We start from the raw sequence: 26,830 nt of genomic DNA on the forward strand, positions 1-26,830 counted from the left end.
CTTGCTTTGAAAGAAATATATCCACTTCATTCAGTTTGTTGAATTTCTTGGAATAAAGTTGTTTATAATATTGCCTTATTATTGTCTTGATGTACAAGACAAGAGGAAATCTCAACTTTCATTCCTGCCACTGGTTAATTTCAGTTTTCTCTCATTTATTTTTCTTGATTAATCTTGTTTTGGGTTTATCGACTTCATTAACTTTACCAAAAAGCCAACTTGTGCTTTTCTACTTATTTTTATTACGCATATTCCATTTCTTTTTTCAAAATAACATGGAAATGAGAAAGTTCTTCCTTTTTTCCTGCTCTGACCTGTGGGGCTTGCAGACAGCAACAGCTCCCCAGGGGCTGTCCCTGCCAGGGAGCCCATCGGGGACTGTGCTGTGGGAAGGCGGGGCCTGATCAGTGGAGGTGGCCCCTGGGACGTGACCCGGAAACCCAGGGGTGTGACCCGGAAGGGCATCCTCCTGGCTCCTGGCTTCGCCCTTTGCTTCCTGGCCTCCATGCCCTGAGCAGCTCCTTTCTGCTCTGCCCGTCTTCCAGGCCATTTCAACCTGCCAGCAGTCCACGCACTACAGCCTTGATCCAAAATAAACTTCTCCTCCTCACGGTTGCTAGTGTCCGACACTGTGTTCCAGGGACAAAAAAGTGACCATGACAGAGGAAGATAAAGAACTTGATTTTAAGGAAAGAAAGACAACCTATTGTTTCTCATGTTGCGGCTATGTTAAACTGTCAACTTACCTTTAAGCACTGTCTCAGCTTCATTCCACAATATTTGTATACTGTCTTTTCATTATCATTTAGAAATATTTAACATTGTTCTTTCAGCTCTTTTCTTTGACATGTGGAATATTTAGAATTATATTTTAATACTGTAGATTTTCTAGATTATTTGTACATAATTTTACTTAATTGTAATGATACGATACAGTCTAAGATTTTACACTTAAAATTTATTGAAACAACTTTATCAATCAACACATGATCTCTCTTAATATCCTGCATATCATTCAAAAATGTGGACTTTGCAATTCTGGGGAGAAGAGTTCTATAGATGTCTACTACATCAAGTTAGTTGACGGTTTTGTTTTGATTTTCCATAACCTTAATGTCTAATCCTTTTTTGTTTACTTGTTATGACAATTTCTAAGAGAATGAGGTTAAATATTTGACTGTTTAACATTTTTGTATTCCTTCTTTTATGTCTGAAAGATTTTATCTCATAAGTTTTAATGTCCCTTTATTAGGTGCATACATATTTAAGACTGTTCTCTTTCTGGTAAAAGTTATTCCTCCTACCGCGTCAATATTTCTTTCCTTTATGAGACTCAGTGGTAAAGGTCTTCTCTGTGAGGTTATATTGATGTAGCCCATCAGCTTTCTTATGGTTACCATTTGCATGAAATGTTTCCTTCCCTCTCGGTCCATCTGTGCTTTTATGCTTCAAAAGCCTGTCCAGAGCATATCTTTCCAGTTTTCCAGTGATTAATGATGGAAGGCCAGGTCCCATACCAGGTAATCCATCATGGTGTACACAGCAATTCCCACAGTACCTTTCTCACGAGCACCATTGGCATGTATCACATTCTTTCCAGTTTGTGGCACCCCAAAGGCAGGGGGATGTGCCGCTGTGTGAAGACCCATGCAAGATACTTCGAGCTATTGGAAGTCCAGAAGACACTGTTTTTCCTAACTAGAAGCACCGCCATCTAGGCCTGAATGTGAACTCAGTCACCTGGGGATATAGCTACACACAGAGGCTGAGTCAGGAGGTCTGAGCTAAGACCTGGATTGCGCATCGGGCCAGTGAGGGTAGTCATTGTCCATCTCTTGAATGGCAGGAATTTAACAGTAAGTGGTAACTCATGGAGGGCCATCCACATCTTCCGGGTCAGAGGTCACAAAGCTGCATGCCTTGATGGCACAAGATTGGCTTGCAAAGTGTGAAGACAGCAGGAGCAAAGAACAGTGATGTGAGCAGAGGCAGCTGAAACAGTAAACATACCACCAAAGGCATTCGAACCGAGGACACTGCTGTCAAAAAAAACTAGCATGGGCTAAGGGCAGATCACTCCCGCCTGTTTATGATTCTCACTTAAAGTCTTCATCCATGCATTAATTCAACAGTGGAATCCCTGCATCCCAAGTAACAACGATCCACGTGCAAACAATCTGTAATTTCACTTTCCACAGAGCAGTACACATGAACATGTCTACTTCTCCTAAGACTTGGTCTTAGCCATGTGCCTTTGAGTTTCCTGTGTGTCTCTGCGTGAGCTGCCAGTTCCTTTCTTCTTGGTGTTGAGCACCATCCCATGGTCTGGATCCACCATGGGACTTTTATCCACTGGCCTATTGAGGAACATCTTAGTTTACTTCCAAGTTTTGAAAATGACGAGTGAAGTCTACAAAGACCTATGTGCATGTTTCTGTGTGGTTATGTTTTCAACCAATACGGACAAAGAGCAAAGTCTGCGAGTGCTGAATCCCACGCTAAGAGCATGTGTCCTTTGGCAGGCAGGCGTTTAGGGTGCTGAGCTTCTTCGTTTTGGAAGAAATCGTGAAGGGTCTCCCTTGGCGGGCGTCCCTGAGCAGCGAGGAGGACCTCTCCTTAGCCCCCTCCCCACCAGCGTTTGGGACGATGGTGCCTGGAGCCCTGGCCACTGTCACAGGCCTGTCATGGCATCCTGCTGCCGCTTTAATGTGTAATTCTGCGGTGACACATAACACTGAGCGTCTTTTCAAATATGTATTTGCCATCCGGGTGTCTTCTTGATTTGGTGAGGCATCTGCTCAGATCTCTTTCCCAGTTTTTAAATGGGCTGTTTTCCCTACTGTTGAGTTTGAAGAGTTCTTTATAAATTTTGGATATCAGTCACTTACATTAGATGTTTTTGAAATATTTTCCTCCCAAGCAGTGACTTGTCTTCTCCTGTCCTTAACAGTGTCTTTCACAGAAGTTTAAAATTTTAATGCAGCCCGACTTGGCCACTTTTTGTCTTTTGTACCACACTTTTGCTGTTAGGTCAAGGCAATCATCACCAAGGACAATCCATTTACATATTCAGTTATCGTTTAATTTTTGCAAATAATGTTATAACATTTAAAACTGAAGGTTCACAGCTAATGGCTGGACAGGAAGCCTATTTCTTTACACCAAGATAGATAGCAGGACAGTTACCCTGGGATACACGAGACTTCTGATACATTCAGTCTTTTTATTTTCCCTCCTAATATGATGTGGATTTGTGAGTACTGTACATGACAAAACTGCCTTTATGGATTGTTCAGCTTCTATTCTGGCACAAGGATTGTCTGTAGGAAACGCTGGCTCACTTTAATTTATAAGCCTCATGTTTCCAAATTCAATAAACAGATGAGCAAACAATTTACATTGCCATAGTATCCACTTCCCTGCTTCCCCAGTACAGAAACAAAGGGTCAGGATGGTCAAGTGAATAATGTCACCTATCCCAATTCAAACTGGACTTGCCTGCCTCCTACACTATGATCTGCTTTCTCACATGGACCCCACATCACAGGGTGGTTCCTTTGATTACCTTGTCGATAACAACCAACAATAACATCAATCTATATGGCCCCTTCTATGCACAAGGTGATGCTCCAGGCTTGAATCTGTGCTGGTTAATTTCCCCCATAGCCCGGAGGGAGATCAGGGGTGTTCTTATCACCAAGTACAGATGAGAAAAGAGCAGCACAGAGAGGTATGTGCTCTGCACCGGACCTAGTAGCTCGGATGTGGGAAGGGAGATATGACTTTCGGAGGTCGAGTTACAATGTCTATGTTCCTAAACACTGTACTTTGTTACCTCTCGGTTCTGTTATTGTGACCCTCCTTTCCAACAGGAGCCTCCAAGATACATGTGACCCTTCTGAACACAGGGTGCTACTCACCTAGAGGTTTTAGCTAAAATATTTCCTACATACAAGCATCTGTGGCAAAGAGAGACTACAGCAGTGATGGCGAACCATGGCACGCGTGCCGCAGGGGCTGTTTGTATCACTGAAGGCTCTAAAAGGTTCGCCACCACTGAACTATAGTATCTTACCACTTGCCAGGGCCAGTTCTTCTCAGATTACCCTGCTTTCACGGTAACAAGTGTACATTTATTAGTAACTGCCCTGGAGATGAAGACAATTACAACATTTTGACATTTTCATATTGAATCAACTGATTTATGCTCTCCTTGAACATAGGCCCAAATAAGGGGTAAAAACTGCTTCATTGGTCAATATACCCTTGCTCTTTAGAAGATTCATTCCTTTTTGATACCAGCATCTTTGGTGCCCTTTAAGAGGTGTATAAGCCCCAAATACTAGGCCAGTAACTGTAAACATTCGCATGAACAGAGTGGAATATAGTAATTTCTAATATAGACACATACTCACTTCAAATTGCTAAGTTGAAAATCACATAGATGAATAAGAAAGGTATTGATAAAGAGAGGACAGTTATTCATCATTCATCCCTCCAGACACCTGATGGAATCAACAGACAATTTTAAACTACAGCCAGTCTTGTATCCTGAACAATGGAAGCATGCTACGCCCTTAGACACTTTCTGGAGGAGTGGAAATTAATGGGTAACTCAAATACATCTTTCTCTAACAATGCATCATCTCACTGGGTTTATTTTTATACCTGCAGAGACAAGAAACTTAAAATAGCAACAATGCAAAGCCCCTGGATTCCTTTCAGCTCTGCTGGGTACCGTATGCAAAACTCCAGGTCCCTGCCATTTCCCTGTGACAAACAGTAATTTGTCAGTAAACAGGAGAAAATCGTAATGATGGGAGGAGGTTAAGAAAAGCTATACTGCGGCTTTTCTTACTGCTGGAGGGGCTGGATCAGTAAGAATTCTACAGATAGAAACGTTGTCATCAGGACAAAACACTCCAGAGGGAAATGTTCCATAAGCCACAGTACTAGCCATGGGAATTTCCATTCTAGTCTCCACCTGTACTCACAACAAGAGTGAGACGGGAAGGGACGATTCTAACTGCAGACAAATGTGTTACTAGCGGGTCAAGAGATACCTTCGTCCCATAGTCAAGAATATCAAACAATAAAGCCAACATGCAGGCACAAATAAAGTTTTTAATACAAAGAAATAACACATACATACATTCACATGATATCACATTGATGACACAGGAGACTACAGTGTTGGAAAACATGCTGGAGACTTAAAAACTATTAGTTTTTGTGAAAGGTATACTTTACTATAGCAAGGACTGTACAACAGAAATTAAAGATGAAATTCATTAAACTGTGGTTCCAAAAAAAAAAAAAAGAAAGAAAGAGGTAAAAGACTGTGGAAAATGATAAAGGGAAAATTAAAAATATGTAAATAAAATTTCCCTAGTCATTATCACTGATGGCAGGCATATGAAGGCTAGTGAAAATCTAATCAGACATATGAAAGACAAACTGAGAAATCGCTTAGAATGAACAAGAAATTGGAGATTAATTGAAAGCTCTCAGAAAGAGGGTAAGAGATGTGGGGGGCTCGTATGAAGAGCTAATGTTCCTGGAAACAAGATAAGGATAAGCGGGTAGAAAAATAGGAAAAAATTTAATAGAAGAAAAAATATTAATCATTGCTAAAGTGCAAGCTTCTTTCTTTCATATTGTGAGGACTCAGCTCAAGAATACCAGGCATAATTGACAGTACATCCACTAGCTCTTTAAAACATTCTGGTGCAGGTGTTTAAATTTGAAGATATTAGTAAGGTTAATTACACGTGAGGAAGCATACGCAAGGGAAGAGGTGGAGGAGGAAGAGAGAAGCTGCAAAAGGAGAAGGAGAACACAAAGGAAATAAGGAGACAAGGAGGAGGGTAAGGAAATAGGAGAAGAGGAAGAAAAGGAGGAGGTGTAAAGGAAGAGAAAAAACAAGATGAAAACAGGAAAGCAATGAGGACAGAGAAGGAACAGTGGAAGAAGGATTCAAATAGGGAGGAGGTGGAAATCAGAGGAGAAGAGGAATGGAAAAAGGGGACGAGGAGACGGAGATAAAGCAGATGAGAAGAGAGGAAGACCCTGGAGGGGAAGACAGAGAAGCACAGAGGAGGGAAGAGGGGATTTCTAGAATGTGAAGCAGCAACATGGTGACACGGAACACTGTACCCTGCTAAGTTTTAGTTCCCGGGAAGAAGCATATCGAGAAAGATATTGCTCCGTCTCACATATTATACTGATCTCTCACCAGGTATTTTGCTCAGAAAGCTATTCCACCTCATCAAAAGTTCACCAAAGGAAATGTACTGTGACTCAGTCTCAGTTTTAAAAAACATTCAGTAAGTATTAAAGTCATCAGCACATGGAGTTCAGTCCAAATGGTATCTCTAATAGATGTCAAGACAAAACAATGTAAATGCCCGAGATACATTTTAGAGAACTGTAATTTTAAAATAAAACAAAGAAACATATTATTCTGGGTTTATACTTCTATCCACAAAAATTATGAAGAAGAAGGAATGGAAAGAGGTATTGTAGCATGGTGTGACCCTCACTTTTGATTCAAAAAGAGATGCAGAAGTACCGCTCGTGTATTTTTAAATGCATAAACACATCACTTAAGGATAAAAGGCTTCACTCCCAGGAGGCTGTGGAGAACCATAATGACAACCATGCAACCGTACGTGTAACACTGTGGAAACAACCTGAAATGTAGACACTGACATTGTCTACATTTAAGAAAACAATAAGAACAATATCTCTATGACAATCACATTTTGGCCTTTTTGATAAGGTTGCGCACAGCTGGGGATTTAGCTCAGCGGCACAGCACCTGCCTGGCAAGTGCGAGGTGGTGAGTTTAATTCCTGGTACTGAAAAAAAAAAAAAAAGATTGAGTACAAACATCTGTATGTTTTAATGACTATCAGTATTTAATATTATCCATAATAAAACAAAATTAATAAAGTTAGATCCAAAGGCAAATGCATACTGATTATAACAGAAATGCCTAATATCAAGCATTTCTGATGCTTAGTATCAAATAATTTGTCAGATAACTGCATAAAAGTTTATAACCAAAGTGAACTATATCATTTTGATAAAGTGGGATTTCAGTTGCATACATTAAATTGGAAAGTGAAAATTTATATTGATAAAGGACAAACTCCTCATGAAGTTACAGGTCACAAAAGTGCATAAAGCAAACTATGACAGAAGAAAGAGAAAAGCCCATTTCTGGTGTGTTAACCATTCCTCAAAAGGAATGAAGGTAAAATAATAAACAGAAGATGGGACAGAAATGAGAATCGAAGAGGACAGAGCACTGAAATGAAGAGTAAGCTGCAAAGTGCCCTGGAGAGCACCTCAGCAGGCCCCCCTTGGGTGTGCCCAGCACCTCGTGTTGCACGGTGTTCCTGACACGCCCACCCCTCACAGTCCTTCCCTAGCCCTCTGTCGGGCACGCAGCTACCAGACCTCAGTGAGAAAAATAAGACACGAGGGGCTAATTCTCAATTGATGGAGCCCTAATTTGGACACTGTTATGGATTAAGAACTGGTGGTCAACTTAACGCCAGCTGGATTACATCCGCATGGCGCTGAGCGAAGATGCTCCACCTGAGGAAAGTTGCCTGCATAAATACAGACGTGGAGAAGGAGAAGGAGCTTGTTAAGGCATAAAGGCATTAAAGTGCTGTTGCATTGAGGCATTGTGGGCTCTCTATGAGTTGCTGTTTGAGCTGCTGGTTCTCCTGGAGAAGCTCTGGTCCTCACATCGAGCATTGCTTCCTGGCTCCAGAGGGGAAGACATGTGCTGCTTGGTCTCCAGGATGAACTCGTCACGCTGCTTCCTGGCACGTACCCGACTGTGCTTGTCATAGGAGGAGCTCGGGGCCTCCGTGTCGCTGAGGATGACTATGGTGCCTGTCAGGACAACCCTGGTCTTTGTTGTGAGTGTGACTTCCCGGCTCCAGTGTAGAACCCTCATCCCACCAGCACAGCTCCTTCACCCCGCTGGCATGGATTCTGGCTTTCACCGCTGACCTTTGGGCCTTCCCGGAGCGGATCCGTAAAAGAGACTGGTGTGAGTCCTTGTGGGCTCTGGACCTCCAGCTGGACTCGTGGGAGGCACTGTCCTGAGCTCTGGGTTTTTATCTGGACTCAGGTGGGACATTGCTGTGGGATTTAGGCCCCTGACTAAGTTATTCTAAATGTCTTTGGTGTTGTGGACAGATGTCCTCCATTTCTTGTGTTAACCCCCAGTGACCATTATAAAAATAATATATAAACTCCATGTCCTGATTCTAATTGTTCTCTGTGTACAACACCTAACTACAACCGATGCCAAAGCCTGATTTTTAAACTGTGTAGTCAACTGTAAGGTAATCTGATGGTCAGATCCAGTAGGAGAAAGTGGAAAGGAATCTGATACCCAGACCTCAAGGTGAGCACAGGGAAAATGTCAAACGCAACATATACAAAGGCAAAATAAAAAGATAACAACAGACTCTCACCCAACAGTTTCAACAGAGGAAAGAGAGGGTGTCACAATGTACACAGGAGCATAGTCCATACATATTACTAAAAACAGTACTAATCTAAAGTGAATTGCTATAAAGTAAGGTGCTAATTATGATGCACAGGGTAATCACTAAGAATATGGCATTCACATATATACAAATATGCAAAAAATATAACATGCATCAGGAACCATGAGTCAACAAGAGAATTAAAATGGTAAATAAGAAACACCTCTCTTAACACAAAAGGAGTAACAGAGAAATGAGGAACAAAAGAAGGAACACGTGGGGAAATAAAATAGGAAAACAGAAGAACTTGCTTACTAATTACACTAAATGACAATGGATTAAACTTTCTATTTAAAATTAAAAAGTTTAGCAGAATTTTACAAAGCATACTCCAACTACCTTATGTACACATTCACTGTGGATTCAAAAGCACATTCAGTGAATGAAAATTAGTGGAAAAGGGCATACCATGTGAACAGTAGAGAACAAATTGGCTATATTTTTACCAGGTAAAATAGACTCTGTGTCAAAAACTGTCACAAGATACAAGGAAAGTCACTACACAATGATAACTGGGTCGATTTATTAAGCAGATATAACTGTGTGTCAAATATTTTCACACCTGAGCAACATAATTGAAGGGGTAAATAGCAACATACCAAGAGGAAAGGACTTCATCAGCCCACTTTGAACAACAGAAAGATCATCCCTCAGAAAATTAAAAAGCCGTAGAAAAATACTAGAATAACAGACAAATACAGAACATTCCATCCAACAGCACCAAAGTCCACATTCTTTTCAAGCCCCCATGGAATATTCTCCAGCACCAATAACTTGTTAGACCACAAAACAAGTGTAACAAATTTAACAAGGTTGAAATCACACCAAGTATCTTTGGGAACAACAATGCTGTCAAACCAGAAAGCAGTAACAACAGATTTAGGAAATTTGAAAAATATGGAGATTAAACACCACATCCCTAAACAGCTAAACAAGAAGTCAAAAGAAACATCTAGAAAATATTTTAAGACAAATGAAACCTCACCAAATTTATGACATACAGCAACAGCTCTTCTAAGAAAGAAATTAATATTCATTAAAAAACTACATTAAAAACAATGGAAGATCTCCAATAGAAAAGCTAACTTTATGATGTGAGGAGCCAGGAGTGTGGGAAGAACAAAGAATCCAAAGTTAGCAGAAAGGAAATAAAAATTAGGACAGAAATAAATGAGAGAGAGGGGCTGGGGATTTAGTTCAGCAGCATAAGCGCCTGCCTTGCAAGCACACGGTCGTGAGTTGGATCCCCGGTACGGATAAAAAATAAATAAAAATAGAAAATAAGTGAGAGGGAGACTAGAAAGATAATTTAAAAAATCAAGACTCAAAGCTGGTTTTTTGAAAAGATAAACAATTAACAAAACTTTAGCGATACTAATAGAAAGAAGCTTCAAAATCCTGGGGGAGAACAAACATCTGGAACCACACACACCCAAGGTGCACAGGACAGGCTGCCGTCAGCCCGGCCCTGCTGCAGTGAGTGCTTTGCCCTGCGGTTTGCTCCCCTTCTGTTTCTCTTTGTCCCCCTCCCTGAGGCCTGGTCAGACTGTACGATCAGCACCTACGGAGAGGTGTCTGACTACACCAATGATGTGCTTCCATGAAAGACAGGAGGCCACCAGGTCTTAGGACCACCGGGTTGGAAACTTGGATCTTAGACTCCAGCTAACTGAGCTGGCCTGAACCAGCTGAGAAACCACCCTGGCCTCAGCTGGACCTCCAGCCACACTGTCAGGTATTTTCACTGTAAATTCCAGACCAGCCTCTCAGTTCAGTGTCTCCGTGATGACCCGTGAAACTGACCACACAAATGATTGATAGAGGAAAGTGAGTGGGGACCAGGTGGCAATTTCTTGGGAAAGTCAGGGGTGTCCCTCCCTCTAGTTATCCCGAGGCCCCTTCTAGTCTCCCAAGTGCATGGAACCTCGTTTCTATACTCTGCTGGGGGTGCAAATCTGAGGACTGGGCTCCCCGCCTTTCCGTTCCTCACTGGCTGCTGTGAAGTCCTCCCTCTGCTCCGGCCACCTCGAATGTAGTTATCGGCTATGCTCTAGAGAGCTAAAGGGGCAGGATTTGGCTCAAAACTGGGTAACAACAAAAGCTTCATTCAAAACTGCCAAGAACCGGAAGAACCCACTGTCCTCCAGGGGTGAATGGTTAAACTCGCTGGGGGACCTAGGATATCACTCATCAATAAAGGAGATGAGCAGTGGACACACCCTGGCCCGGTGACCTTCCGAGGAGGCACACTGAGTTTCCAAAAACCCACAGCCAAACGGTATTGCTTGTTTTACTCATACAACGTGTTTGAAATGATACAATTTTAGAAACAGAGGGAAATTAGTGGTTGCCAGGGATTAGGGGCCAGATGGGAGAGGAGGGACTGTGGAGGAGGAGGGTGTGTCTGTGAAAGGACAGCAGAAGGGGACCTGGCGAAGGAGCTGCTGCATGTCTACTGCAGGGATAGACCCAGAAATCTACGCAGAATGGAACACACACACACCACACCCCTGTACACAGGAGCCCGAGTACGAGGGGGGACCCCTAAATGAAACAGTTAATGGCACCCATGTCAATGGCCTTCTCGTAATAAAACACATCATTTTGCAAAGTGTTGCACTGGGGATAACTAAGTGAAGGATCCCGGTGGACCGCTCTGCCTTACTTTGGACAACGTGTTGTGAAACCATAATCATCTCAGTTAAAACGTCAGTTTGATGAAGCCACCAAATAATCACACATTGAACCTTGGATCCAAGGTGAGGAATCTGAACTCTTCAGTAAGCAGGTGGGAGCCAGAGAAGGTGATTAAGTAAGGATGACTTGACAGAGCTGTGGATCAAAAGGACCAGCACAGTGACAGTAGGTGATACACACGCAGCAACTCTGAGAAGCCCTCCAGGCTCGGCTGAGAGCCCCACGGAAGCCAGGGCTGCACCCAAGCAAGTGTGGAACAGACTCACGCTGACTCGGCTTAGCAAGGACACACCCAACACACATCCACCTCAAGTCTCCTGGAAATGTCCCTATATTTGGGACTCTTCTCATAAAATAAGGCATTTCAATGAAGACAAAACCTTAATCCTTACAATAATGCTCCAATTTTATAGACGTAAGTGAAAATAATTTTTCTGCTTATGATAATTGGCTTATTTTTAAAAGATAATTTTAAGATGTCTGAATATTTGAAAAATACATTAGGCTTGTGTTTCAATTAATCTTAACTAAATGTTGATAAAACTTTTGATTAAATGAGTTTGCAAATCAGTGTTTAAATGTCTGAGGAAATTCAATTTTCTGAGTGTAATGTTTTGATGTATTAGTTTTGTAAGACCTATTTAAATGCTCAGATTAATATTATCTCATGCACTTATACATTTATGTCATTGTGCATGAGATAAAATACAACAGGATGGAGTTCTTTGCTGGCACTACATACGCCGCACATCCCGTTGCAGCCCGGAATCCGATCTGTCCTGTCATGTCCAGCCCTCGCCCACAGTGTTACCTTCTCTGTAAAGCCTTTCGGAGCTCGCGGTCCCAGATGGGGACGCAGAGGGTCTCACCTGATGGGGTTGTCCATCCGGGACACTGTGAGGAAGGCAGCAAGATTGGCGGTGTAGGAGGAGCACACGATGAGGGTGAAGAGCCACCAGCTGCCCATCACGATGCGCAGGGCCATGGAGTTCACAGAGCTGTCGCCACCTGAGGAGACAGGCGCAGGGCGTGGGCCAGCGCACCGGCCACCCCACCCCAGGGAGATGCACACCCCACAGCCAGGCACACAGCTGCCACTATGCATGCTCTGGGCACCCATGAGTGACTGCCAGCAGGATGTCTCCTTTAAGAAAAGATCCTAAAGCCACCAGTCTTGGAAAGGGACGGACAGATATGTTAAGCTTGGTCTCGAGGGATGGGAAGTTGTATCAGAGCACCAAGAAGAAAGTGCTGCCCATCAGAACGTCATAGGAGATTCCAAAGGTAAGAACTTCTATAGCTGGCAGTTGACGTAAGGTCCTTCTGCAATTTCAGACTCACATAGAGAAGACAGGAATTCTGTGAATACAGAATGACTCCTTACCTGGTGGGTTCCCGGTTTTCTTTTCAACCAGAGAAATTAGATACAGCCTATCACTTTATTAATATTCAGCTCTCACCAGATGATTTCCCCTGCACTTTTAGAAATCATTGCATGTAACTTTCAGCAAGAAGCTGCCTCTTTGAGGCCAATTATTTCTCTTTGGTCCCTCAGGGGGTAGCTAAAGAAAGCTCCTCCCTGCCCGTTTCCCTCACATAATCGTGGAAAGCCTTTGCCATGGCGCAAACAAGGCCAAGCTCCACGCTGAAGAACCCTGCGATTAGTTCTTTCCAGTCAGAGTCACACAATCCTGAAACTCCCCGCCAGATACGAGAGCCACCCAGACCGCTTAGAGGTGGGTGGTTTGGCATCTCCAGGACGGCTGCAGGGCTGGCTCACAGTGACTACAACACCACTGAGCTCTTTCCCTTCCCATTAAGCCTCCACCTTTAAGCAAAGCTCCAGAGTGTCAGGTGATGACCTCAGTGCACAGCAATCAGCCTAGCGAGGGAGGGGAGAAAGGTGCTAGCATAATTCCAAAGTTAATTTTCTCTAAAGTGGAGAATCAGAACTGCTCAATGGGTTCCTTGTGGTTGCTTCATTTAATTCCCGTCTGATACCACTTAGAGGAACTGGGTGCATCGCAGTATTAGCACTGAACTAGAGACAAACTAGAATTGCACCGGAAGTGACTTTGGGGAGATGCATCTGAAGACTAGAAACCGAACAAGTTCTCCCAGTCTCCTGGGCCGATCAGAGCTCAGGAAAGCAGGAGGTACCTTGCTGGACGAAGGCTCCGTACACGATCCAGATGGCACTGTGCAGGGTGGCAGAGGCGGACGGCCGAGGCTGGGCGGCGCTCTGAGCCCTCATAGCCTGTATTCGGTTCAACACGAATATGAGCACGCCCACCACGGGGATGGCAGCCGCGATGCAGGCCCAGACCGCGAAGTCAAAGGGGGCGAAGAGGGAGAAGATGCTGATCTTCTCCTCCGGCTTTCTGATGAGAATCCCCACCGAGTAGTCCATGTAGCGCTTGCTGAAGTCCACGACGCTCTCCCTCTCGGGGGTGATGGTGATGGCCGAGATGGCCACGTCTGCCCTCTGGAAGGCAAAGCAGCGCATCAGGGGGCACCGCCTGGGGTGCCTCCCGTAAGGTCTGCCCTCAGGCCCCCTAGTAGCTCTGTTCAGAGGCAAGCAACCGCCATGGCCCCTACCTCCTTCCCCCTGCAACGTGTCCCCCCAGACCTTCAAAGGCCTGGAAATGTCTGCACAGGAAACTTCTTCATTTTCCTCAGCTGTGGTCCATCTTTTATTTCTCACTGCTTCCCACTGATTCCCACTCGCGATCTCTCTTGCCGTGGGGTCTCTCCCACCACGAGGACCCGTCTCTCTCCTACGCTGATCTGAATCCTCCCCATGCAGCCAGATTATGGGCCGACTTCCTGTCCCCAACAAGCCTTCCCAAAACCCGTTATCCCACCCTGATCCTCTCTTCTCTAAAATACTTCCCGAGTGGTGGGGTGAGCTGTGCAACCCTGCTGGATCTCAGTAACACACCCATCCCCATGGTTCTGTATGCAGACTGAGCCAGAGGGTAAAGTCCTCCAAGCAGAGAGGGGTCACCTACTTATTTCTGTCTCCCACCACCTGCCATCTGAGCCTGAACATGCTGGAGCCAACTTTTCTTACAGTCAAGCCACCCTAGGAAGGCTCCCTTTGGACGCGTCATACTGTGACCTAAAAATTACCTTCCAGGGCTTTGGCACGCCAAAGTAGATTTCATTTTAAAAAGAGACTAAGTCTGCATTAAGATGGAATTAGCCTGAGGATGAAGCTGCTCTGCTGTGTGGAGGTGATGCATCCTGTGCCTACGTGAGCAAGTGGCGGGGAGTCTGCCACTCATCCTGCTCTGGGCTCTTGGGTCTCCAGGTCGGAGGGATCGGCAGAATCAGACACATTCGAGAATGGCCTATGATGACCTCTGGCCTAACCTACAGGCTCCAAATGGGGGAAATACAGATGGACGACTTTTGTAAGACTTCACGTGAGGGCTAGAGGAGCAGATTCACCGAGGTCCTGAACAGAAACCCAACAGCAGCCTAGAGAAGCAAACGCTGGCGGAGACTGTGTTGGAGCCTATCCAGATTTTGCCTCTTCTCCGAGACACCTAAGATCTCGGGATCTCCATCAGGGTCAGGAGAGTCTAGACCTATTTAAGGACTGAGAAAAAGAGTGAGCAGAGGAACGTAAGCTGACAACGGAGGATGGAGGGGAGCTAATTTAGGAAGCAAGGCTCAGACAAGGCATGGGAAATCAACTCACAGAGCAGGGAGAAGAGCTCTGTGGTGGACGAGAGGGACACCTCTGATGGGGCGCCGGTGCCCACTGATGTGTCTTTAAAGTAGAACTTCATGCCTAAAAATCTCAATTTCTTTCCCTAACATTTGAGTAAAAGTTATTTTCTTAACTGAGAAGGAGGGAAGATTATTTGGGAGCTGGAGGGGAAAGGTAAACTACTGACACTCTTTCTGGGGCATAGACAAGGGCCTGACAGGGGACACTTTCAGGGACTTGAGCTGCACTGAAGCCCAGTGGCCCCACACACCACTGCATTAATCTTTGCAGATTTGTGAAATTCTTCTCTTACTGGACACAGAAAGCTGGTGTCTGAGTCAAGAGCGTAAGCGATAGAACTGATTCAGGAGTTAGGGGAAACAGGAAATCAAGAAGACACGAAATCACAAGAGACGAAGGGCAGGGGTGGGTCTGCGGGGTCAGCGATGGGCGACCCTGAAGGAGGAAAGGCTTCGGCATCCGAAGAGCACAGGAACATAGGGGAAGCTGCAGCTCCAAAGCTTATGCTAATGTCAGAACCAGACACAAGTGCCTGTGCATAATACGCCTTTGCTGGTGTAAAATGTTCACAAGTGCAACTCTGCAGAGAGAGCAAGGGCTGGGAGGGGTGGGGGTGGCATTAACTGTAATCAACTAGGAGAGCTCGCCAAGGGTAACAGAGGAGCTCTAACTAAGACTACATGGCTATGCACAAATCGGTAGGTGTATTAAACGTCATATTTTATCATACCTAAATTCTATCACAATAGAGTCGTTTTGCAAACATAGTAAGAAAACTTGGAGGAATTACAGACCTCACATCTGCCCTCACAGGCTTAGAAAGCAGAGATACTGCATTTCTGGAATAAAGCATCAAAAACAGAAGGACAAGTCATCCCAAGACAGGACCGAATGGGTGGCTGTGCAGCACTGACACGGTGCAGGGGAGACATCCCTGGGCTGGAGCAGCAAAGTTCCCAGAGCCGAGGGGGTGACAGTCCCAGGAGTCAGGTTGCCTGCAGCAATGCCAGACACTGTCCAGGAGGCGGTGGCTGCAGCAGCACTGGAGAGGGAAGGGGGAGTCTGTCCCTCCATGGTAAGTGATCACAGAGACCACAGGAGCAAGATGGGGATATGTGACTTGGCGTCCCGCCATGGCTTTCTGCAAGGGCACATCTTACAGGAGGGAGCAGAAGGGATGACTGGAAAAGGAATGAAAAGCTAGAGAAGGCCACACATGGAGAGAGAGCAATGTATGCACACGCAGACACCCATTCATGCACACATTTACACACACAAGTGCACGCCTGTAAAGTCTGATGAATAAGAAAGTAAGTGTTCCCAGGGCCGGGGGCGGGGGCACTATACTCTTATTCCCGTGCGGGTGGGGTGTGTTTCCGGAAGGCAGCATTACAGTGCACAGACTCCAAAGGAATGAGAGGAGGGAAGGGGCTGAGGAGATTAAAAGGCAGGATGGATACAAGAAGAGCAGCGGAGAGGAGGGAAGGGAGGGTCACAAGACTGGAGAGAGGTAGCCGGGGTCTGTTAGCTGGCTCCCAAGGGCCCAGCTGCTCAGCAGGCCCGTTTTCGGCATTCCCCTAGCAAACGAGTAGGTGCCCTCCCCACTGGCCTGCTCTCGGGACCTACCTTGCTGATGAGCTCCCCGATCATCCCGTTCCAGGAGGTGTTATGGAGCTGGTGCCCGTACCTGCCATCGGGGGCCTGGTAAATCTCGTATTTGAAGCCCAGAGCCTTGGCCAGTGCATCCAGGACATCTATGGAGAAGCCTTTGTAGCGCTTGGGCTGCCCAAGGATGTTCTCAGCCACCATCACAAAAGGCTCTTCCTGGGGACAAGAGAATGAATGTTCTTCAGTTAAATAAAAGGTCCATTAATGTGCACTTCCAGGGCATTGCTGGAGAGACCCGTCTGATACACCGTAAGGGCAGAAGGCCGATACCAGGGCTGGGTGTAGCTCAAAGGAAGACCTTAACCCGGGCTTCAATTCCCATCACCAACCACAGTAGCAGAATTCGGCATTCACCCAGCTTCCACCCTGAGGCCAAACTCCTCTACTTTTTGTAAAAGCAGCACATGCACCGTGGAGCTGTGGACCCCGCTCCCACCCCCGGGCAACGTGCAGCAACGGCGATTTAACTGTCCTGGGTCTGTCATCTCCCAGCCCTGCCCAGAGCCCGCCTCTCAGGACAGTGTGGTGTGTTTTCATTCCTTCATTGCAGACCAGGACTCTGTCCTTAGGAAATGCCATCGGTCTGGCTGACTACAGATAAGACATGGACACGTCTCCCCCAGGGTCATTCATGACAATAAAGCTCTGTGAGATTAGTCCGAGAACAGACAGCATCGTATCTATCAGGCTGTGCTAGAAAACGGGTGCTGATCGAGTGCCAAGCCTGGCCATAAATCCAGGGATGAGAGAGGATTAAACCTCAGGCCCTGGCCGGAGCAGGCTGTGATCACACCCGCACGGTGAGTGCCCATCATATCCGGCAGGGGCCATCTGGAAAAGATCTCTGCATTCTCACCAGCTTCCTGGTGGGATCACACAGGAAGGGTTCTAGCAAACAGCCCCAGATGATGTACCTCACTAGGTTAGTGTTGTTGGAAAAACGATACCAGGCCTATTCATGGGGTACAAACAGGGGAAGCAGACACGCTGCTGCCAAAGGTTCCTGTGATTGTTGGGACAGGGATGGCATTTGGACCATGTCTGACCCAGCCAAAAAGGAGAAAAACCTGAAATGTCTCTGGGGGTCTTCTAAAGAGGTGACAAAAACGAGTCAAAAGAAAATCTCACCAGTGTAAACCTTTGTGATTCCAGGGTAACTAAGCAGAAAAACTCTAGCAAGCTGTCTTCACTGCAAACCGTGTGGTATGTGCCATCACCATGTCCAGAGATGCCTCCTCCTGGCATCTTTCTGGGGGACCCAGCTACCAGTACAGCCCCTCAAAGAGCAGCAATAGGTCAAGGTAAAGTTCACGTCTGAGCACCAGCCGGGCAGCAAGTGTTCTTGGAGCCCAGCAGCAGATCTGCAGGACTGGTCCCCGCCCCCCCCATCTCAGGCACCTCCAGGGGAGGCTCGGCAGCCCCAGGAGAGATCTCCAAATTTAGTCTCTCTTTCACCATTCACCCTGATTCCCATGAAAGGTCTTGGGAAAGCTCAAACCACACCCCAAGGTCCCCTGCTCCCTGCACTTCACATCAGACAGGAAGAAGCCTTGATTGAAAACCATGGCCAGCCATGCTCCCAGAGTGTCCCCCATGATCCTACCAAGACAGTCACCACTTTGAGAGTCAGTCCTTGAAGGCGGCTGCCCATGGGCCTCTCCTGCAAGCTGCCGTTCAGACCCTTCTCCGAATCCCACGTTGCCAGCTGTGAAGGAAGAAAGGGAATGTGAGGGATGCAAAGGGGGCACGCAGCAGGAGTCCCCCCGGAACCAGGATCTGCGCCAGGGAGGTAGGTGGACAGTAGCGCCATAGGCTTCCTAGAGCCCCAGGTCATCTCTGGAGCACAGAAATGGAGACGAAACGGAGAGAAAGCTCCACTTCCCCATCAGCTCACTCCGATCTCTAGGACCTGCACATCGCTAAAATGAAACTAAAAACTAAACCTTGTCTCCGAAAGTTACATGCAATTCTATTCTGTCCACCCAAGGAGGCTGCGCCGCTGGTCTCCCACAAAGTCTCCCCTTTTTTCTCTCCTCTTTTGACTTTCCCAAATCACCATAGGATCCTTAAGATCAGTCACTGACACCACTATAAGCAGCAGGAGGCTTGGGAGAAACACCAGGTTTCACTACGGTGTGAACATCACAACTTTCCCAACATGCAGGTAGGAGCTGGCAGCAGAATACATGTGCTCTGGACCTGCATACCCTCCTGAGGGCATGGCCAGGCCCAGCAGCCCGATGCCTCTCTGCCTGGCACCCCAACAAGCTCTCTGCTGGTTCAGAAACTACAGAAAAGGAAGGCATTCTTGGGACTGCTTCAGGCCCTGTGTTCTCAGAGGACCTGGACAACAATAATCAAGCCTTTTCCCAGCCAATGATTCCCAATTATTAACTGGGGAGACAGAAAAAGTACAGACGCTAGCCGATCTCAAGCCAGCTAAATCAGAACCTCAGGGCCAGGCATGGGGAGCATTAATGCTTCCAGGAGATCTTGATCTCTTAAGTCCCTGGACTGCTTCTAGCATGGCTGCATAATAGGTTCTCTTGAGGGCCTTCTCAGACATATTGAAAGCTGGGCTCTGCCTCCGGAGATTGTGGTTTAATTGGCCCATAGTGGGCTAGATACGGACATTTTAGTTCTGGGCAATCCTTACACACAGCCAGGGTTGAGCCACTGCTGTAGATTAAAGCAGTAATCCTCCAATGGCGATGTGCACACAAATCACCTCGGGAATTTGCACGCACTCTGGGATTCTGCAGCCTGAGATTATGTCTGTCTAACAAGCTCCGGGTGAAGCGGCTTCTGCTACTGTTGACGATTTACACCTGTGCAGCAAGGGCTCCAGAGATCAGATCGCCTTCAGAGGCACCTACTTTTCATCATGGGAGACCCTCAGGGGCCCTGCTTGAGTGGAGGATGCACCCTTCATGGAGATGTGGCACTGGGGTCCCCAGGGAGCCACCAGCAGCCCAATGAAGGATGCATCTACTTTCCCAGCATTCTGCATCAATGGACACCTGCAGCAGGATCTGCACACTGAGCCGTAATCAGCCACCATTCCACTTGGGACACGCAACAGTTCTGAACCCTAAAGCAAATCCATCAGAATGAGATATGGAGCTCTAGAAGTGCAAAGAAACCTGAAATTTCTGTTGCGACCTTGGACATGATATTCACTAAGACCACCTCCATCCTATACAAAAGGATGCTTGGCAGTGGTAAAAAAAAAAATAACAGCCTGACCACATACTCTGAAGAGCCCCAGAAGCACCACTAATTAATGCGGTGGGCACTGCAGCAAAGCGCAAGTTAAGTTCCGCCCAGAATTCTAATCAAAGGCATCAGAGATATTAATGGTGCTACACTCTGGAAACTGGGACAGTGCAAAGGAAATATTTCTCCACTGAGGTTCAAGAAATAGCACTAGAACTCAGAATTGATTGCCGCTGGATTAAAATGTTGGTCATAAGAACAGTACAAGCTCAGTAAACAGTGTCAAGAGTTTGATTTCCTGCATCCTGGAGACGCTCCATTGCAGATAAAGGGGTGCATTTGAGCTGCCTGCAACTGCATCCCCTGACTGCTTAGCCCAGGCCGTGGAGCCCCTGAACCCTCTGGTGTGGCCTGTGGCCCTCCTGGCTGTGGGTGAAGTTATACTGTCCCCTCCATCAGCTTGATGACTCAGAGTTCAGATCGAGGCAATCTGGCCCTGCTGATGATGTGTCAGTCCTAGACACCGGAGATCCTACCGTCGACTGGAACCTGGGTTCCTAGACTTGACGCCAAGCCTCTCAGCCAAAGGCATCTTGATTCTCTGCTGCTTGGCTTGGATGAGCACCTGCTTTTGAGTGCTGCTTGGTCTCAATCAATTCAGGCTCAATCAATCATTTTTCCTGGGACAGTAATCAGGCAGAAGCACGGGGACAGAGGCAGGAGGCAGCAGTGGGGATGAAGCCCTGTGCAGCTAGAGTTTAAGCTCAGCTCTGAGCCTCCCAATGCCTCTCCACACTGGTCTCTGCTTCCAATCACTGCGGAGTTTGCTCAGATCACTGTAACGGTCTCCCCATCAGCTCATCACTGTAATGGTCTCATAACTGCTCATCACTGTAAAGGTCTCCTCATCCGTTCATTGCTGTAAGGTCTCTTGTCTGCCTATCACGATGATGGTTCTCTCATCTGTTCATCACTGTGACGGTCTCCTCATCTGTTCATCACTGTGACGGTCTCCTCATCTGCTCATCAGCCCCAACCTCTCCCTTATTCCGCATGTCCTCCATTGCCGTTATCTTTACAGTAAATAAACTCAACTGTGATGTGAGTTCATCACAGTGGCTTGGTAGGGTCTCATTTCCCGCAGTGTAAGTCCTAAGGCACGTGAGCCTGACCTGAAAGACGAGCTCCTGAGGCTGCCCGCCCTGCCTCAGCCCCGGCATGTGCCATCCCCACGCTCCCTTACCCTTTCCACACATGCTGTGTCCGCTCCTGGCCTGTGCATCCAACGCCTCCCGCTAGGAGGCTCTTTCTGGGTCTGGTAAACTCTTATTCATTAAAAACAGTGATAAGCTTTCACTTTAGAATAGATTTAGATTTTTTTTTTTATTTAAGCCTCTACAACGTTCTGTAAATCTAAATCTATTCTATTATATATCTTAATTAAGGGAAAAATTAGGATATATAATAGAATAGATTTAGATTTACAGAACGTTGTAGAGGTTTATGGAAAATGTCCCAATACCACAGACCCACTTTCCCTTGTTAAGACACAACTGTGTGTCACATGCAGATGCTCTAGGCCTGATGTCACCCACCGCTGATACTAGTGTGTCATCTGTACTAGTGTGCAACACATTCCTCAAGACTACCAAAACAGTAAGCTCAGATCCTGTGATCTACACAAAGCTGTCACTGCAGTGATCTCCAGACCTGCCTCCCGTGGGCTTCGGTCTCAGAGCAGCTGTGGGACCTGCGTCCTTGGCCTGTATGATGGCCAGGTCTCTGGCTCTGGGGCTGTCCACTCATTGACATCTCTGGGTGCCAATCTCACCTTGGACACCACTTTCTCCTCTCCAAGATCAACTCCAATAACCAGTCTAGATTTGGGGACAGACGTAAGAATGTGAAAGGGTTCAACTAGGGTGTCAAAGGGACAGCAGACCTATGTTCAAGTGATTCTCAGCATTTACTGAGATGTCCTTGGCCAGCCTGCTGGACAGCACTGTGCTGGAAATACAGACAGGGGCATCAAGTATTTGTTCAGTACACTGCACTTCACTGAGATGCCGTTCCCTTAGCCACACAGTGAGGCAGGAATACGTTCTCTGCCCATGGATTTGAGGGGCTATTCAAAGGTGAAAGCAGTTTTGAAGACTCACATATTATAAAGTAGTTTAAGAATCACAAAGTAAAGAATCCATTTAGGCGATTGTAAAAATGTGTATGTGTATGTGTATGGATGTACAAGATGACACTAATTATGTTTAAGCAGAGCAGTGGTAAAAATGGGAGGAGACACATCAAAACGTGAATCTATGTATTACACATAGGTAGAGGCTTATAAATAATTATTATCACCTTCTGGAAGCTCTTCTCGCTTTTAATAGGGTTTTTTTTTTTTTTTAAATCAGATTAACAGGAAAGAAAAGGAGATTTTGATAAAAATAACTACCATAGGTGATTAAGCAAAAGTCTGTCACATGTTCTCTTATGACAGAGGACTGAATGTCACAGGAAAAATTAGAGCCGAATTATCTGTCAGTAAGTCCAGGCCCAGCTGAGCGGCACCATCTGAGGTCACGGCATAATGGCCGCTTGGAAGAACAGAGCAGATCTGTGCCCCTGCTCCTTGGCACTGCGGGTAGGGCTGCCTCGCCTTCCAAGAAGAGGCATCTCTAGCTGGTGTGACCACTGTCACTCACTAAGACCTTGCCAAGCTGCCTTCGGGTTCCATAAAGCTGTGGAGTAGCAGGTTAGGGAAGCAGCCAAGGCCAAGGCCCAGATCTCTGGATCAAGCATATTTCTCTACTAGGAAAGAGGCACAAGCTCAAACATTTTGCTTAATATTGTTAGGACCCTAATGCAGGCCGACCATCTCAATCAGCGTGGAACTTCATAAAAGGGGAAAAACTGCCCAAATCCTGTTATTATCCTTATCTTTTTGGTCTGGGAGTGCTGGAGACTTAAAAGTTTTTGTTTTCTTTTAAAAATGAACTTCTCTCTCCCTGCCCTTCAGGCATCCTGTGCTCTGACAAAGACAGAAGGAACACTTCAAAGTGAAACTCAAATTCTGCCTTTCAAACACATCAAAGTACAGCCATGTTCCTGGATTCGATGACCCTGTGCTAGGCAGGGAAGATTATTATTCCCTCACATCAGGAAGAAGCTGACTGATCGCCCCAGGCTGAGCGAATCTCCCTGCATTCACAGAGCTGGGGTTCTTGCCCAGATACGGAGCCGGGAGCTACAAGCCTGCACCATGCCTGAGAGAGGTTCTCCTGCCAAGCGTCTAACATGTAAGACCAGAAAAGACGGAAGCACGGTTCCAAGGAGAAGAGCCATTGGGAAAAAACACCATAAAGCCTTTCAGTGTATTCTTAACTTGCAGCCAACCCACCTCTGTCCTAAGCGGGGCTGGTGCTCCCCGCCGAGGAATTGGTTCAGTCAGTAAAAGCCAGGTGGGGCTGCTCGGCTTGATAAATGGGAAGCCAGCCGAACCTCTTACTCAAAGAAGTCCTGACACGGGGTCAGTCAGCCCCAGACCGTTTCATCTGTACCTCCGTCCATCTGCTCCACTTCCCCTTGCTCTTGGCAGACAGAATTTTCTTTATGGGATCGATAAATTTACAGCCGAAGACACCCACTGCTGACAGCCGACCTGCCAAGATGGGTGTCTGAGACACTCATTTCCAGCTCTGCAAACAAAACCAGCGCTGCTGTGGGCTGAGAAGGCCGCCACGGGTTTTCCTCGTGGCTGAGATCTGCTGTGCCCAGACCTGAAATGTGGACAGGCCCAGAGGTCACGGCGTAATCGCCACTTGGAAGATCTATGGTTTCCAGATCTGATTATGACAAACAGTGGCTCAAGAGATTGGCCATTTGGAGAATAAATCTCCTAAACTCCTGCTGTCAGGAAAGGGTATTTCCCAAGTCAAAAGGCGGCGGCGGGGGGGGGGTGTCCTTATGTGTTTTTAAGTTGTAAAATGTGAGGATTTGGGACTTTATGGCCCTGTTCTTGATACATGCGAGGCTATTAACTCTTAACACAATGGGCTTCCTGGCTTCCTGACCTGTCACTTACTTACAAGTGTGTCTGAAAGTGCCTTCTCTCATCATGACATAGGAGGGGGAGGAGGGGAGGCACCCCACTGCTCAAGAGCTCAGAGACAGAACAGGACCAGAGTTTCCTATAAAGCTTTGCTTATTCTTGGTGTGTGCTGGTGATGACACCACCATCCACACGTGTCAGAGTGGATCAAACACCGCGCACCTCAAAGGATGCAGATCATTACGTTCAGAAGAACTGCGAGGTGCGTGTGTGTGCACACATGCGTAATGATTCTAAGGAAGCTATGCACTAGGAAGTGACACTAACTTGTCACATGACCTGAGGGGCTGTGTGGCAGGACTGATGAGAGGGAAGGAGTCCCAGAATAACACCACCATCAGTGTGAGCCCCTTCAGAGGATGGCACTTTAATTACCTGGGGCCAGAGGAGCAGAAGCAGCCACGGCATCACCTACCAACCTCAAAGAGCTAGCTCAATCTTTCAAAGGGTTTGAGAAGAATTTCACCTACAAAGAGCTCCACAGTGTGTGCAGGAAAACAGATCAGATACACAGCAGCAAGTGTTCCCACTTTTTTAAAAGCTTATTTCTTTTGCTGAGATGGTGTCCGTATTTGCCTAAAACACAGAGGTCACCGTAAGCGGCTGTTCTGGACTTGCAGTGGAGCAGCGGGGATGCAGAGAAGGCTCGTCTCTTACTCAGTACAAGCCTGCAGTGTCTGCGCAGTTTCAGAGGGGGAGCAACACTTTAAAAAAACAACACAGTGATTTCATTTTGAAAGCACTCTTCGATCTAGATATTGACTGGATTGCCATGTGTGTTTCTCTCTTAATTATTTTAGGTGTACTGCTTTTGTTTTTCTCCACGCAGGCTCTATAAACAGCGTACTTTGTGATGGGAAAAATGAGGCTGGAATTCAGTGTCTTCCCCTCCCAAGCCCACGACTTCTGGCCAGCACCTGCACTGCTCCTGCTCTTTGGGCGCAACCACCCTCCTCTGTGGTTTCCATCTGTGGTTACCAGCCAATCTCACGGGCAACGTTTCTTTCCTCTCTGGTCTCCCTGTGCTCAGACCCAAACTAACAGCTTCTGAAATTCTTGGTAGTTTGAACTTCCCAGAGTTAATGGCACTGCACACACTATGCATCAGTCTGAATTCTGACAAGACCCATCCTGCCCGTCAGTTCTGTGAGTCTACACTGAGTACAGTGGCAGGTGTCTGTACACCCTTCGCCACCTCCGCCCCCTGGAATGGCTTCCTCTTCCCTCACTCTGACTCCTACTCATCCTTTAAAGAGCATCCACGAGACCCCTCCCTGCTTCCCAAGAGTACGTGCCTCCCCTGGGCATGTCCAGGTGTCCAGCCCGTAGCTCTGTAGAAATGCTTTGCACCACATGTAAAAATTTCAGCTCTATGTAGTCACAAATACACTACATCTCTTCTAAGCAGGAAAAGATCTCTTCATTCTGATTCACCCAATAAAGTCTCACTAGAAAATTTAATACACCTGATCACCCCGTGGGCATCTCCTCATTAACGGGTGAGAAATTCATGTTTTTCTCAAATTTCAGCTTTTTAACAAGCGCAAGTTAGATCCCTTGTCTGAGGCTCTGCAAAAGGCTCCCTTGCGTGGTGCTGACTTGTTCACAGTGATGGAAAGTTTCTGGCCGCGATTTTCTCTCTTGCATGACTTTGTATTGTAAACTAATTTTAAGACTTCAAATTATGCAAATATGTTAGAGATGAATCAAGTGATATTAAAACACTTTATGTTTTTACTCCAGACCAGAGGTCTCCAAGCCCCTTCTTCTGCAGGGCCACACGGCAGGGCCGAGCCATGGACAAAAGAGGTCAACTTCACTGCTGGCGGCACTGCCGGAGCTCCACCACGCAGCAGATCAGCGGCAGCACTGATTCTCATGGGAGCTAGAACCCTACGGGGAATTGAGCACACGGATCTGTGTGGCTGTTCCTGAAACCACGCCCTCTCCTGCAGTCTTTGGGAAAAACTGTCTTCCAAGAAACTCATCCAACAAAACGTTGGGGACCGCTGCTACGGAACATGGTCTTGGAACTAGAAGCACCTCATCTTGATCCTTTGCCTATGTGCTGAATCAGTGCCTGTAGTTTACCAAGACCCACAAAGGATGCGTAGGCACAGCGAAGTTTGAGAAATAACGAGCAGACCATAGAATCACTGACTGTTTGCCTTCCCTACCCGACTGGATTCCTTTCTAATCCAGCTCCTATCAAACCTCCACCTCCCAGCCGGAGTTTCGTTTTTTCTTCTTTTGAATGTAACTTATTCAACTTTACTTTCCGTCTTAAAACTTGCAAGTGGGCTTCTGTTAAACATGGATTACATTTCCCAAAGACTCCAAGACCTGATCAATGCCTGCTTTTTCACCTCATCCCACGCCCCTCTTTCTACTTGGCTCACTTCCTCTCCCACGTCAAGGTCCTTTCTGCTCAGGAACCCTGTATACAACCCCCTCGAGCCTGATAAGCCTATCTGTCCCATCCACATCCCATGCTTGGCTCCTCCTCTGGCAGGTCTTGCCAGTGAGTAATCCTCTTGACACAGCCTTCCCAGGTCACTCCACCAAAGTACATTCAATATTCTCAAACACAGGACTTTGATATTTTCTTCGAAGCTCTCAAACATTGCAACTGTCATAAACACCCTCCATGATACACAGAATGTCTGTTTTGCCCAGCATCCCATGATAACATCTCACATAATTTCTGGCCCACTGCATGCACTTAACAAGAATTGGCCAAATACAAGAATTAATGAAAAATCTAGTCCAAGAATCAGCAAGCTTTTCTATTAATGGACACAGTGTAAATATTTTAAGCTTTTTGAG

At 46.4% G+C, this 26,830-nt stretch overlaps 1 protein-coding gene across 1 annotated transcript in view; it reads right to left on the bottom strand.

Annotated features, from left to right (window-relative positions):
* The window catches only part of LOC134472245 (glutamate receptor ionotropic, delta-1-like), a 260,838-nt gene that overhangs the window by 103,528 nt on the left and 130,480 nt on the right, over positions 1-26,830 (bottom strand). Inside the window, 4 exon segments of the mRNA XM_063233516.1 lie at positions 12,143-12,281; positions 13,434-13,758; positions 16,639-16,836; positions 18,284-18,385. Coding sequence (XP_063089586.1) covers positions 12,143-12,281; positions 13,434-13,758; positions 16,639-16,836; positions 18,284-18,385 — 764 coding nt within the window.

The sequence above is a fragment of the Cavia porcellus genome, unplaced genomic scaffold, assembly GCF_034190915.1.
Source record: "Cavia porcellus strain 051 isolate PalLab524CR breed Dunkin Hartley unplaced genomic scaffold, mCavPor4.1 scaffold_23, whole genome shotgun sequence".
Classification (NCBI taxonomy): Eukaryota; Metazoa; Chordata; class Mammalia; order Rodentia; family Caviidae; genus Cavia; species Cavia porcellus.